At 37.3% G+C, this 15,218-nt stretch overlaps 2 protein-coding genes across 2 annotated transcripts; both read left to right on the top strand.

The window, feature by feature from the left end:
• Nucleotides 1–2,027: 2,027 nt before the first annotated feature.
• On the top strand, nucleotides 2,028–14,243 carry LOC103723149 (senescence-specific cysteine protease SAG39-like). The gene is made up of 3 exons (XM_088709441.1): nucleotides 2,028–2,674; nucleotides 2,783–3,313; nucleotides 14,072–14,243. The coding sequence occupies exons 1-3, from the start codon at nucleotides 2,245–2,247 to the stop codon at nucleotides 14,125–14,127; spliced, it is 1,017 nt and encodes a 338-aa protein (XP_088565567.1). The 5' UTR covers nucleotides 2,028–2,244; the 3' UTR covers nucleotides 14,128–14,243.
• LOC148715479 (uncharacterized) lies at nucleotides 5,627–12,185 on the top strand. Its single transcript, XM_089927398.1, has 4 exons — nucleotides 5,627–8,004; nucleotides 8,084–8,196; nucleotides 11,686–11,895; nucleotides 11,989–12,185. Exons 1-4 carry the CDS (start codon nucleotides 5,627–5,629, stop codon nucleotides 12,183–12,185), a joined length of 2,898 nt encoding a protein of 965 aa, XP_089783524.1.
• Nucleotides 14,244–15,218: the final 975 nt, after the last annotated feature.

Raw genomic sequence — 15,218 nt, forward strand, 5'->3', positions numbered from 1 at the left:
TCTTGCTAGAAATAATTGTAGATTTGATGATTAAAAGCAACAATAAAGATTCATTAGGAACTGCGTCAATTTTTAGAATAACTACAATAATACTTATACTAAATGGGTTCTCTTAGCCTTTTATCATGTAATTAGATTTCTTCTCTACAATGAAGGTTTGACCAACTCTAATGATCATTTTGCCTTCTTTAATCATTGTATTTTAATATTTTCAATTATGTCCAACATACATCAAGAATCTATGAATCAAATTGCATGGAGGTTGATTTAGTTCCATTCTTTCTATCTAATTCATGTCTTTGGTACTTCTTTTACTCTTTTTTGCCTCCTATGTCGCCCACAAATTAGTCCTTTTATCATAGGTAAAAATATAGAAACCCTCTATAATCAATCTCTTGATTGAGATAAAATGTGTAAATTGCATCCACCAACATTTGAATTATTGGCTAATTAACCAAATTATACACAACCATGCATTTTATAACAATTCTAAGCAAATTGTTTTTCAATTCATTCTAATTTGGGGTGGTGTTTAGTGTCTATGTTTTGACCATATATCGAGATCATATATAAGTTTCTAGTATAGGACTCACACTTGGGTCAATATCAGTTATTACATTACATGTGTACCACACTAAAGACTTGATAATATAGTATGGTTCTGGTAGTCTCTTTTATTTTTTTTCCCCCTAAAACCACCTACTTGAGATGCTGCATCACCTTCCATCTTCCTTGCACGCTGTGGACTCCTTTCCTTTAAGGCTTGTTCTTTGGGGGCTAAAACACTTACTCAGATATCTATATTTTCCTAAGTAAGTATTTTTCAGGCAATATTTAGATGAAAAAATAACTTACGCATATTCTTTTATGCATTGGAATGTGGCTCCTTAATATGTTACCTATGTTCTTTTGCATTACTACTTTCTCAACTAAGTTGCCAAGATCTTTCCATATTTTCTACAATACCTTTTATTGTATAAATACTATTATGTATAATATAATATATCATACTGTATTATACATATTATATTATATTATTATTATTATTATTCTACTATCGTAGGGTTATCGATATTTTAAGAACAAAATAAAAAGATTATTTTACCAACTTGTGGGAAAATAATTTAGTTATCTCCCTATTGGGTTAAGTCTTTCTGTCCAATTTATAGGTAAATGGTGTCCACAAAAAAATATCTTAACAACTTAGAGAAACGAAGAGCATAGATATGTTGGTCAATGAAAAAGTTGGTCAACTTTCTAATAATATTGTTTTACCAAAGATCGGGCCCATGATTATGATTTTAGGTGTGAGTATCCATTCGTAGAAGCCTCTAAAATATTACACTATGACCCAACGCGCGTCTTCTTGGATGACCGGAGTTTTGCAGAAGGTCTTAATCAATTGCAAGCCCGATAAATCCAAAAATAAAGCTGAAATAGATAAAAGAAAGAAAACCAAGCTTTTTATTTGACAAGAATTGTGTAAGATCATTAACATCGTCATCTTCTTCTTCTTTTTCCTTTTGTTTTAGCCAATCATCACTAGCTAGCCTAAGGTATTTTTATCAGGAAAAAGAGCGAAGACGAGAAAGAAAACCCAAATTATTGATCATGGTGGCCAGACGCATGAAGAGTCGTTCGCATGCAACAAGATGCGTTGTACAGAAACAAATTAAGATGCGACTGATAGCAACCCAGGCCGAAATTGGGTGCGCAATGCTAGTTTGGGTCCGTTATATTGTGGCCCACCAGGCGAGCCGTCTCTTCCGAAGCGCACGACACGTTTTCTAGAGAGCATCACGCGCTTCACACAACAATAGCCGTCAATGCTCGAACAAATCAGCTACCGCTCATCACGCTCTGCAAGACGTGTGATGCGAGTTAAGAGCACACGTAAAGTTTCAGGATTCTTCTGCTAAGCCAAACCTCCGTGTAAACCCGAGCTCACCGCCCGCACCCTCCCCAGTGCTAAATGGGCACTTAGTTGCACCATTCCCGAAGTCTTTCCACATGTCGTTTTGCGGCATTGAAGCGTGATGAACGGCCCAAACTGCAGAATCCAGCAAACAATTAAACAAGAGTCCGTCCAAACAGGCCGCTCATCACTCTTTGGAAAACGTGCGATACCCGTCGCGATGCCGTCCGTCAGGATCCAAACCTCCTTCCAAGCCAACAACCTCTATATAATCCCGGCTCGACACCTATTGTTTGCATCAAGCAAACACCATAATATACCACAAGACCATGGCTTCTACCACCCACCAATGCCTATGGCTTATACTTGCCTTGTTCTTCATGGGCTTTTCCCCAAGAGATGCGTCCCGCACCATCGGCGACAGTCTGATGGCCGCGAGGCACGAGCGATGGATGGTGCAGTATGGGCGCGTGTACAAAGATGCAGCAGAGAAGGAGCACCGCTTCCAGATCTTCAAAGCCAACGTCGATTACATTGAATCCACGAACCAAGCTGGGCATCGCAAATACAAGCTCAACATCAACCAATTTGCCGATCTCACCACCGAGGAGTTCAGGGCTTCTTACACTGGATTTAAGCCCAAGCCGATGCGTGCCACCGGACAGAACTTCAGATATGCGAACGTGACCGACGTGCCTCCTAGCGTGGACTGGAGGAGTAAAGGAGCAGTAACTCCCATCAAGGATCAAGGCCAATGTGGTAAGATACGATGCACGTACGATTGTAGTTCTTTCGAAGAATGAATTGATGTACGTACGTACTTAAGTGCTTGACTAACAAATCATACTAATCAATAAAATAAAATAGGATGTTGCTGGGCATTTTCTGCCGTCGCGGCTACTGAAGGGATCGCTCAGATCAGCACTGGCAAATTGACCTCCTTATCAGAGCAACAACTTGTGGATTGCGACAAGGTGAATGGAGGATGCGGTGGGGGCATAATGGATGATGCATTTAAGTACATCATCAGCAACAAAGGGATAACGACGGAAGCTAATTATCCTTACGTGGCGAAGGAAGGAACCTGCGACACCAATAAAAGTTCATCCGTTGCAGCCACTATCAGCGGCTACGAAGACGTGCCTAGGAACAGCGAGTCATCGCTCTTACAAGCAGTCGCAAAACAGCCCGTTTCCGTTGCCATCGAGGGCAGTGGGAAAGACTTCCAGTTTTACTCCGGCGACGTCTTCATGGGTAATTGCGGAACTGATCTGGACCATGCTGTCACTGTCGTGGGCTATGGGACAGCAACTGATGGAACCAAATATTGGCTGCTCAAGAATTCATGGGGTACCACTTGGGGCGAAAAAGGATATATGAGGTTGCTCCGGGGCATCGACGACGCAGAACACTACAACAATTAAGGGCTGTCGCGACTCTATATTGCCGACGCTAAATGAAAGCGTCGGCATTTTTTTTTTTTCCCGACGGTAACCGCCGACGCTTGTAAAGAGGGTCGGGAAAAAAACCATTACCGACGCTTATAAGCGTCGGCATAGAAAAAATACGATGACGCTTATAAGCGTCGTCGGACTTCACTCCTCCCACCACAAGACCTAATCGATCCCCTCCCCCCACAGGCCACAGCCCTAAATCCTCAGCCCTTCCGTCCCCTTCCGGCGACCGACCCCTTCCGTCCTCAGCCCTTTTCACCGATCTCCGCCGCATCTCCTTCCCCTCCTCCCCTCTTCGTTGGGCTCCTCTTTGTGGACGACTTCCTCCTCCTCCGCCGCAGAGCACTCACACGGCGTTTGAAGTTTGGAGCCGGCAAGGATTATCTTCTTCTCTTGCTTCGATCATAGGATCATAGGATTATCTTCTTCTTTTTCAGAAGGAGAGAGCTCTGCCTGGAGATATTTATATATCTTTCTCTTTCTGTCTCCTTATTTTAGGAATGTTCATTCATTACTGTATTAGGTACTTGAGATCTACTGCTCTTCAGATCTAGATCTACTGCTCTTCAGATCTCTTCGTTGGCTTAGAAATTTGGGAAAGTTATCAAAGGAAGACTTGCTCTCTTATCAGGTACTTGAGAACTCGTTTCCCTCTTTCCCTTTTTTAATCTCCGGTTTATGCTTTAGAATTCTCTGTAAATGTACAGATTCTGGCATTTCCTTTGCTTTGTTAGCTTATTTTCTAAGTTTTGAGGTGGTAGTCTTGGAAATATATGGTTTCGTTTGCTCTCTTACTCACTGAGTTTGTCCGATTAGATTATGCATTTGTTTTGCTATTTTGTAACTATTTATTAACTTTTATTAGGCACTATTTTATGCATACTGCTTGTTAATTTTGCTCTCTCATCTTGATAGCTATTTATTAAAAAGAACATAGCAAGAAGATACAACTAGCAACAATCATTAAAAAGAATCATGAGATGGAATGTTTCTCTCTCGCACTTCATGTTAAGGCTTGATAAATATTAGTTACAGTCTTGTAGTTAGCTAATATGCTATTCGAATATTTCTCTGTCTATTGAACAATTCAATGCATATTGGTTCAAAGAAAGCAGAAATGAGTTTGTTCATGTATGGATACAGTGTCATATGACTGTAAATGTGATACACAATGTAATAGTCGTCACTTTATTTTGTGATAAACAAAGAAAAATGTGCATTGAATTGATTGTATTGGAACTGTATTTGTTTAGGCTAACAGATATGAGTCTGTTCATCCATGGAACTGAATTTGTTTAGTGAAAGCAGAAATAAAAGCATATTGGTTCTATTAGTAGATGTGTAAAGTGATTCTTATATGCAGCCATTAGCTGGATTGATTTTCATGTATGGAACTGAGTAATGGTAGCTAGATTGAACAGCAAGCTATTTACAATCAGCAAACTGTAATGCCTTGAACTAATTAGTAGGTCTTGAAAGCTGTTTTTAATCAGCTGTGGCTTGTAATGATAGATATTCAGTTAACAGATTGCCTTTTAAGCATCAATCCAACAATGAAAGGGTGTTTATATGCCCTTTTAGCCTCAACATGGATTGTTGTCCTTTGTAACAGATTGTCTCAACATGGATTTATATGCTTTGTGTTAACAGATTGTCCTTTGTAACAGACTGGCTTTGCAATAAATTGGCTTTGTAACAGACTGGCTTTGTAATAAATTGGCATTGTAACAAGCTGACTTTATAAATAGACATCAGTCTAATTACAATATAGGAAGAACATGATTACAATTTAAACACCAGCAACAAATCCATTGTCATTAACAGGTTTCACAATAAGTCAATACATTCTCATGGTAAGTAAGGTTGAGAAACAGATGCATTAGGCTTATATGGTAAGAAAATCACAATAATAGTGATCATCCAAGATAAGGCTACAAATCCAAGATAAGGATTATAAGTAAGGTTGGAGCGTACCGTACCATACCGATTCAATACCGGTATCTAATACGGATCACATATTGTAATACATATATATAGCTCTTAAATGTAGGCTATGCAACCATTGAATTAATTGATTAAGTGCTATTTGTTTAACTTAATTTTGCTTGAGTTAGTGTACGCATGCATATTTTTGACTGTATCATTTACCTTGTTTTTTCTTAGAATGGACGAAAGTTGGATGAATAAGCCGAGATACAGTGACGAATATTTGAATGGAGTTCAGAATTTCATTAAATTTGCTTTTCAGAAATCTAATATGAATGGGAAGATTTTATGTCCATGTCGAAAATGTGTAAATGCTTCTTCTCTTGCTCCAAAAACTGTTGAAGAACATTTAGTGTGGAATGGTTTTACAAGAGATTATACTGAATGGGTATTTCATGGAGAGTTGATATTGTCATCTCCATGTAACCAACCCTCGTATATAGAAGACACCTCTAGTTTTGCATCCAGTAATACAGAAAAAAAACCTGTAGGAGAAGATGATATAAGGGGCTTACTCAGAGATGCTCTTGGACATAGTATTAGAAATTTAACAGATATTAGTGGAGGACAAGAAGCAACTGAAATAGGTGATGAGCGTACAACAACTGATTTTATGCATGTTGAAGAACATATACACTCTGATGATGACACAGCTCGGTATCATAACTTGCTGAAATCTTGTGATGAAGAACTATATCCGAGTTGTAAGAATTTTATAAAGATTTCTTTTCTTGTGCATTTATTCCATTTGAAGTATTTGAATGGGTGGTCTAGCAAGTCTTTTACTATGCTTCTCCAATTATTAAATGATGCATTTCCGGAAGGCGTTACTTTGCCATCATCTTCTTATGAAGCCAAAAAATTAGTAAAAGAATTGGATCTTGGATACGAGAAGATACACAGTTGTCCGAATGACTGTATTTTATTCCGTGGTGGAAATATTAACGAAGAGTCGTGCCAAATATGTGGATCTTCACGATGGGAGAAATCTAAAGATGAGCATGATTTTTTGAATGAAGTGGATGCTGCACAGACTAAGAAAAGACCGGCTAAAGTGTTGAGATATTTTTCTCTCATACCTAGATTGAAAAGAATGTATACATCATCAAAGACGGCTTCCTCTATGAGATGGCATGACGAAGGCCGTACAAAAGATGGAATGTTACGACACCCAGCAGATAGTTTAGCATGGAAAGCATTTGATGATAGGCATCACGAATTTGCTTCTGATGCTCGCAGTGTCAGACTGGGTTTGGCTACTAATGGGTTTAATCCCTTTCGAACTATGAGTTCTACATACAGCACTTGGCCGGTTATTTTGGTTCCATATAATTTACCACCATGGATGTGTATGAAACAGTCTTCACTCATTTTGTCAATGGTTATTCCAGGTGATAAGGGCCCAGGTAATGATATTGATGTTTTTTTGCAGCCTTTAATAGAGGAATTGAAACAGTTATGGGAGGGTATTGATGCATTTGATGCTTTTACTGGTCAAATATTCAAATTGCGTGCAGCTCTTATATGGACTATTAATGATTTTCCTGCATATGCTAATTTATCCGGTTGGAGCACTAAGGGGTGTATTGCATGTCCTTCTTGTGGAGATTCAACCCATTCATATTGGTTAAAAAATGGAGGAAAGTTCTGTTATATGGGCCATCGTCGATGGTTAGAACCAAACCATCCATTTCAATTTCAGAATGATCTGTTTGATAGTACCACAGAGTTGCGTTCTGCCACTATTCCACCAACTGGTACTGAAGTTCTTAGACAAATGCATGGCACAAATTACATACCTGGTAAGGTCTCCAAATGTTTAAAGAAGAGGGGAAGGGAGGATGTTGGTAGCTCATTAAATGAAGGGTTAATATCAGAGATTTTAGAGGATGCTAATTTTTTTGAGAATGATGACAATGCATATGGACAGGAAAATGATGATGACACATTGGTTGCTTCTACACAGAAACAGTTATGGAAAAAAAGGAGTATTTTTTTTGATTTACCTTATTGGGAGTATAATTTTCTTCGACATAATCTTGATGTCATGCACATAGAAAAGAATGTTTGTGATAACTTGATTGGAACATTGTTAAATCTTGATGGAAAGACCAAAGACAACTTGAAAGCGCGTCTTGATTTGAAAGATATGGGCATACGACAAGAGCTTCATCCGAAAGAGCTTTCTAATAATAAATTTTTTATACCTCCTGCATGTTACACAATGTCTACTCAAAATAAGGATCTTTTTCTAATGGTTCTGAAAAATATGAAGGTTCCTGATGGGTATGCATCGAATATTTCACGGTGCGTAAATCTTAAAGAGCGAAGACTTTCAAATCTTAAAAGTCACGATTGTCATATTTTGATGCAAGATATACTTCCATTGGCTTTAAGATCATCAACGGCGAATCAAGTTCTTGTAATTGTTTCTCAGTTGTCATCATTTTTTAAAGCATTGTGTTCAAAAGTTCTTGATCCTAGGGTGCTTGATCAATTGGAGTCTAATGTTGCCCTTACATTATGCCATATGGAAAAGATCTTTCCTCCTGGATTTTTTACTATTATGGTTCATCTACTCATTCACTTAGCGGCGGAAGCTAAACTTGGTGGACCGGTTCAATACCGATGGATGTATCCTATTGAGAGGTGATTTTGCTAAACTCTAATATCTATATTTATAAATCATATCGGTGTTGATATTGATCTTAAAAATTTCTCGTTGAAGGTTTCTGATGCGCTTAAAGGATTATGTACGCAATCGAGCCTATCCCGAGGGCTCGATTGCTGAAGGATATATTTCTGAGGAGTGTTTGACATTTTGCTCAAGATATCTCGAAGGTGTTGAAACTGCTCTCAATCGACCTCCAAGGAATTTTGATATTGTAGAGAATGCAGAAATTTACAAGTTTCATCTGCGGGAAGAGTTTTGGGGACAGTTAAAAGTGTTGTTCTTGACCAAAAATTATTAGCACAAGCACATCGCTATGTGTTACTTCACAGTGATATAATATCCGAGTATCGCAGGTTAGTATGATTGTAATCTTCTTATCTGTCATATCAGATATAAATGCTTAGCTAAAGAGTTTTTGATCGTGCAGAGAATTTTTAGTAACTCAGCGAAGCATCAACAATAACATTCGTCCTACCCCAAGGATTGAGCAAAGATGGTTGGTTGAGTTATTTCCTGAATGGCTATTCAAACAGGTTAGACATTTAATACATTAGGTATTTTCACAATTTTTTAATACATTGTCATTGAATAATTAATCATTGCTTCTATAATTTTTTAGGTGCCCACGATGATGGAGGAAAATTGTTCCGATGAATTAATAGTCATTGCTCGAGGTCCGAATAATATTATCAACAGATATGATGGGTTAATTATAAATGGTTTCAAATTTCATACTAAAGAATGTGAGAAATTTAGAAAAACCCAAAACAGTGGGGTTATGGTTGATGCGGAGGGAAAAACTTATTACGGTGCACTGAAGGATATTTATGAGCTGGATTATTATGGAAACTTTAAGGTAGTACTATTTCGATGTGATTGGGTGGATATAAACTCATCTAGAGGTTTGAGACAAGACATAAATCGTTTCACACTTGTAAATTTTTCAAAGTTGATACATACCGGTGTGCTATTGAAAGATGACCCATTCATTTTTTCATCTCAAGCTCGACAAGTGTTTTTTGTACAAGACTCAAAAGATAAAGATTGGTCTGTTGTCATAAAGACTAAACCTAGGGACTTGTATGATATAGAAAAAAGTTTGGAAGAGGAAGATAATGAGACTTATACTCAGTGTATGCCTTTTAATATTATGCCGACTGATGGACAATGAAAGAGTATAGTTTCGTAATGGTAAGAAAAATTTTCTAGTCTGTTTCTATATTACCGATACTGACTTTTCTACTAGTAGCGTATGAATTTGTTTTATTGCTACTTTTGGTACTGCAAATTGTTTAACCAATAATGTAAAATATTTGGAATATACTTCAGTGCTATCAGGGGGCTTAGGAATAGTCTATTAAGCAACATCTCATGCATCTCGTGGAGCAAGAAGAAACTAATTGTAATCATCATTCCCTTAGCTTTGCAGTATGTTATTTTGGATTCTCTCCTTTCATAATTACAAGAATATTATGTTGTCATGTGTAATGAATGATCCAGTGTTATTTTCACATGCAATAGGTTGCTAGACAGAACTTTATTTAAAGCTCGCTAAAAAAAGTGAGTCAAACCTTGATTCAGAATTTCTCTTTGCATATTGTACCAGTTTGCTTTATTTCTAAGTCATTCTTTTCCGATGCTCTGCATGCGTACGAAGGGTGAGGTAATTGTTGTATGACTCTTCCTTTTTAGTAGAAAACATTACTAGATATTCCATTCACTGTGCAAGAAGATTTACCACATCCTTGTTAATAGTTGGTACCATATATTTCCTTCATGACACTTTGCTCTCACACATCTGTTTTCTTTATTAGAAACCAGCCAGACTTCAGCAAAACAATTTTTGGTCCATGTTTTGAAACCCATGCTTAATTTTTCAAGTAATGCTACTTGGAAATTTCTAATGCTCAGATCATTTTAGAATATGAATCATTTAATTGTAGTAACACTGGTGCATGGTCCCTGCTGCACTATGGCTCTGCTGATGTCATGATGTGCTTCAAAATACTAATCATCGGCTTCTTCAAATATTTGTATGAATGTAGTATGTTTGTATGCATTTATGTAGGACTGGACGATGTCCAATCTTTCTCTCAAAGTGTATGTATATGTCTATTTGTTTGTATTTACATGTATATGGTGGTTTTTGTGAGTGGTGGACGCATAAATACATAATTAAGATATGCTCAATTTATTTAAAACATATTAGAAACTTGATGTTTGTGGATTATAAAGAACAACAAAGTACTAATCTGCTGTTTGGCATATATTATATCAATAAATTGGTCTGTCTAATAAAAATGACACGGTGTATACTTTGTTTCGCCAAAATGTATGCATGCATTTATGTTCATAACTCACATGGATGCTCTCAGATAAGCATATAGAGGTGCCATGCGTTAAAACAATTTTTTTTTATCTATACCAGTAAAGTGGCATTATATACTTTGTTACGCCATAATGTATGCATGCATTTATGTTCATAAACTCACATGGATGCTCTCAAATAAGCATATAGAGGTACCATGCACTAAAACAACTTTCTTTTATCTATACTAGTAAAGTGGCATAGGCTTTGCATGCGAGCATTTTGGGGCAAACAGAAAACCATTAAGCATTAGGCAGCTGGACCTGGAGTATGATCATACCATAACTGACATGCCTTGTCCAATTGTTTGGGGTTATAAGTTGTTGTTATCATTTGGCTTTTATTATGTACTGTGTTCTTGTTATCATTTGCCTTTTATTACGTACTGTGTTCTTGTTATCATTTGCCTTTTATTATGTACTGTTAGTTCCCAAGCAATGGTGCAGTGCTAGACAGGTACTTGCTCCTCTATTTTCCAATTTTTGCGGCACAAGGACATAAATTGATCAGTACTTGTTGGTGTTTGTAAACAATATGGAGTTTAGTGGTGGATTTGGATGGTTGAATATTTTGAACCAATCCCATCATTTTGCAGGTTCTTGAACGGCTACATACAATTTTTAAATTAACATGGATCTGGAAATCACCATATATTGAAAGGTATGCTTAACTGTTCATGTTGATATGATTTTGTCTTGTACAACTCTATTCAGATGAAAATTGAGATTGCTCAAAAATTCAGCCGGTGTCCATCTAATTGTATATAATCATTCCTTTTGTTCTCCCAAAGTTTATTCTGCTTATTAGGTTTATCACAAGTTTACAAGCACATATAAATGTATCTAATATTATCTATCATGGAAGAAGCGAATGGTATATAATTACGTTTGGATGAATTTACTTGGTGTTAATTGTCTCTATCTGTATTAGTTCCTTTTTGGCAGCCCATCCTTCCCATCAGGAAACAAGATGGAAATCTTGAACTCTTGATTGAATCTTGGGTGAAAATATTTTGTATTTTAATCTCGTTTATAATTTAGATAGTCTGCTAATTATTTAGTTGTAGATTCTGTTGAATAGAAGCTCCTGCTGACTTGTTATTCTTCTGCTCAGATTGGTAGATGAGCTTGTTCTTTTGTACAAAGAATCTGCAGTAAGAAAGAGCCGTGAAGTTATCCGCAATCACATTTCACAATTACTGTTGTTGATTCAGAAGTAAGAAAAAAATGCCCTATTTATTAATTGCATTTTTTACTCTTGCATTAGTTACTCTTGCATTTTTAAACAGATTTCAATTGCTTAAGTACTTGCTTAGCTAACAAAATGCACCGAGGAAAACGATTCAGAGATGTGGAGTTCCAGCAGTCTCGGGTGGGATCTTCTTCTGCTCAGTCCATGCGATCCCAGCAGCCCCAGCAGCACGAGTTCGAGTCTCAGCATGAGTTCCAGTCTCAGCAACATCCAGGCCAGGAGGTTATGGATGACTTGCATATCCAAGGTAATTTGATTTAAAGTGCATATATTAAGTTCATTTACAATCTAATTATTTTAATTAATTTGCCTCCAATGTTTTAATTATTATTTTTTATAGATGAACAAGGGAGAGTGAGGTTGACACGGGGTTCCTCTCGAGCACGGGATGTGTGGCAGCTTCGTGAGGATGAGAAGATGGTCGTCGAATGCAACGAACTAGGGCAGCCCATCAAGAGGGCTGGAAGCCTTTTATCAAGTTTCTTAGGATCAGTTGCGCGTAGGGGTCAGTTGTGTCCGCTCAACTATCATAAGTAGAATGATATGCTTCCTTCTTATAAAGTTGAGCTTCTTAAATTTGTACAGATAAAGAATTGAATTTAATATTGTTAATTTGATAGCTACTGTATGTTAATTTGCTTACTATTATAAATTTAATTTTTCGATTTAATATTATTATAACATTCTTTATTTTGGTGTAGAAAAAGTTTGTGCTCCCTCCAGAGAGCCATGATTGGGTGCTAAAGTCCCTCAACCGCAAATGGAAAGAATATAAGTCAAAGTTGAAGGCCGACTGGAAGCGCGAGGGTATGACAGAGGAGGAGGTTGCTCGTGTTTGTCCTCCTGATGTATACCATCATCAGTGGAGGGAGCTTGTTCACTATTGGTTTTCCGAGAGAGGACAGGTTGTGTATTCTCTCTCAATACCTTATATAATGTTTAATATATTTAATATATTACAATGTTTACTTTTTTCGTGGTAGACATATTCTGACATTGGTCGAGCCGCACGAGCATCTCAGACAATTCCTCACACTTCAGGCTCGAAGAGTTATGCGAGGCTCAGAGCTGAATTCGTAAGTTTTTTTGAAACTTTTTGAAACTCTTGTATCATATAGCATGTATCATGATATAGTTCTATAAGATGAAACTCTTCCAATATACTTTTTGTTGTAGATGGAAGACCATGGGAGGAAACCTGGTGAGGTGGAGTTCTATAAGATGACTCACATCTACCGAGATGGCTGCTTTGTCCGAGAGGAGTCGAGAGATATAGTTGTATGTACTTATTAATAATTTCTGCAATGATTTTTTATATATTTTAATTTTTCAAAAATTAATTTGATTGTTTTTGAGAGATATAGGACAGAGCTACATCCCTTATTTCAGAGCGTATCGGAGAGTCATCTTCAATCGGCAACACCAGAGGTGTCGAAGCTTAGGTGTTTACCGAATTGATGGGCTCGGAGCGTTATGGTCGAGTGAGGGGTTATGGCGTTGGAGTTACCCCCACTCAGTTGTCTGCAGTAGATAGATATACTCAAGATGTTAGACAGAGTAGTAGCACTGCAGAGGTTAATGATCTGAAGGCAGAGATAAAAGAGTTGAAGCAGAGCCACCAGACAGAGATGCAATCTTTGAGGGCTCAGATTAATCAGATTACATCTTTGTTGCATCAGTTTGTCCCTCCTCAGGTAAATTACTACATCTACTTGAACATTTTGCATAAGTATCATATTTTTCTTAAAGAGCTTAATAATTTTCGTATTCTTAACTGCTTAAGTTTTTTACCTACAGGTTCCTGATACTTCATCTGCACGTAGAGATGGTGATGCTAGCGACCCCTGAAGCATTTATTTTGGAGTTTATATGTATTTTTTTTATGCTTTTTGAAGTACATTATAAACGTAAATTGATAGTATGAATGTAATTTGACAATATAAATGTTTAGATAAATATGTTTGATTTTGTGTATATCTTGCTTAGTGTGTGTGGCTTTGATATTGTAAACAGGGTTTAAAAATTTTTTAAATTTTTTTTAAAAAAATAATATTCTAACGACGCTTTAAAGCGTCGTTAAAATTTCGACGAGAAATCAATTAGCGACGCTTTAAAGCGTCGGTAAGTTTGAATTAACAACGCTTTAAAGAGTCGGTAAATTGAACATTTACCGACGCTTTATGGCGTCATTAAATTGCAAATAGCGACGCTTTAAAGCGTCGCTAAGTTTGCAATTACCGACGCTAAAAAGCGTCGGTAAAGCATTGCTACGTTTCGACGCTTTTCGACGCGTCGGAAAATATTTTCTCCACTGTAGCATAGGCGACGCTTTGCCGACGCTTTGGAAAGCATCGGGATGTTTTTTAGCGACGCTTAAAAGCGTCGTTAAAGGCCAAAAAATGCGTCGCTAATGACCATTATTCTTGTAGTGGAAGGTCTCTGTGGCATTGCCATGCAACCTTCTTATCCAACCGCATGAATTGCGAAGGACGACATCTCATTAACGTACTACATGGTTGGTTATAATCTTGGCCTGCAATGATTTTTCTAGTTCTGTCTAAAATCGTAGCGCCAGCCTACTTTGCTTTGCATCAATGTCTGTCGTATTAGCCATCATATCTAGTGGCTGTTAATGTATTGAAAGTTCAAATACTATGCTTGGTTTTATTTTTTTGTTGTATCCGTATGCCATTTAGACATGGATGATATATCCTGGACAGGGCCACCCAAACCTTATGTCATGCTCCGAATCCAGTACCCGGGTTCGGTACACGACCGGCCGCATGAGTCCTAAAGCAGTGTCCTAAAGATTATGCAAGGTCTAAAATGAACAAAAATCTGATAATTCTATATTAATTAAGTAATTCAAATAGACAAATCCGACATATCTAATAATCAAATTGGTTCAATTACAAGAGCTTTCAATATTCGTCAGTATCAAAATAAACTAACTGATGACTCTGATACTCGCGCTCTGTGCCCAACCTATCTAATTCTATGTATCCTGCGACTCTGAAAAAGAGAAGAAATAGGGGGTGAGCTTTACAGCGCAGTAAGAATCTCCACACATCCATACCAGCACAATAATAATATGAATTTAAAAACCATAAAAAATTGATGCACATATCATGAAATCATAAAACCGGCTATCAATAATGTTCGAATAATCAATATATACATATGAACATCAAATATCAATAGAATCCATCAACTTAAGAGTGATATAGCATATGATATTTACATAAATCTTCATTAATGATTCTAATGCTTTTCTTTCCATTCTTTTTAACTTGATCCGAATCAATTATATTTTTGACTTTAGGTCAAATTTCGGTCACATTTCTTAGCCTGTAGGGGGACTACCAAGGTATCACATTTTCAGCATATGGCGGAGCTTGCACATTATAGTTCCACATTTCTAGCTTGGGATCGGGCTTGCCAAATTATGACATTTTCAGCCTGTGGCGGGGCCTGCACATTATAGTTTCACATTTCTAGCCTGTGATGGGGCCTGCCAAAGTACCACATTTTCAGCCTATAACGGGGCCTGCAATATTAACGAGATAAACC

This window comes from Phoenix dactylifera, chromosome 1, assembly GCF_051530095.1.
Source record: "Phoenix dactylifera cultivar Ajwa chromosome 1, Ajwa_hap1_PhDact_Kaust_v1.1, whole genome shotgun sequence".
Lineage (NCBI taxonomy): Eukaryota > Viridiplantae > Streptophyta > Magnoliopsida > Arecales > Arecaceae > Phoenix > Phoenix dactylifera.

Bases quoted from the DNA above. Each gene is read 5' to 3' on its own strand.
- LOC103723149 (XM_088709441.1), top strand. From the start codon at position 2,245: ATGGCTTCTACCACCCACCAATGCCTATGGCTTATACTTGCCTTGTTC. The intron at 2,675-2,782 runs GTAAGATACGAT...AAAATAAAATAG, and splicing joins CAAGGATCAAGGCCAATGTG to GATGTTGCTGGGCATTTTCT. The intron at 3,314-14,071 runs ACGACGCAGAAC...TGACCATTATTC, and splicing joins GAGGTTGCTCCGGGGCATCG to TTGTAGTGGAAGGTCTCTGT.
- LOC148715479 (XM_089927398.1), top strand. From the start codon at position 5,627: ATGAATGGGAAGATTTTATGTCCATGTCGAAAATGTGTAAATGCTTCT. The intron at 8,005-8,083 runs GTGATTTTGCTA...TTCTCGTTGAAG, and splicing joins TGGATGTATCCTATTGAGAG to GTTTCTGATGCGCTTAAAGG. The intron at 8,197-11,685 runs GTGTTGAAACTG...ATTTTTAAACAG, and splicing joins TTGCTCAAGATATCTCGAAG to ATTTCAATTGCTTAAGTACT.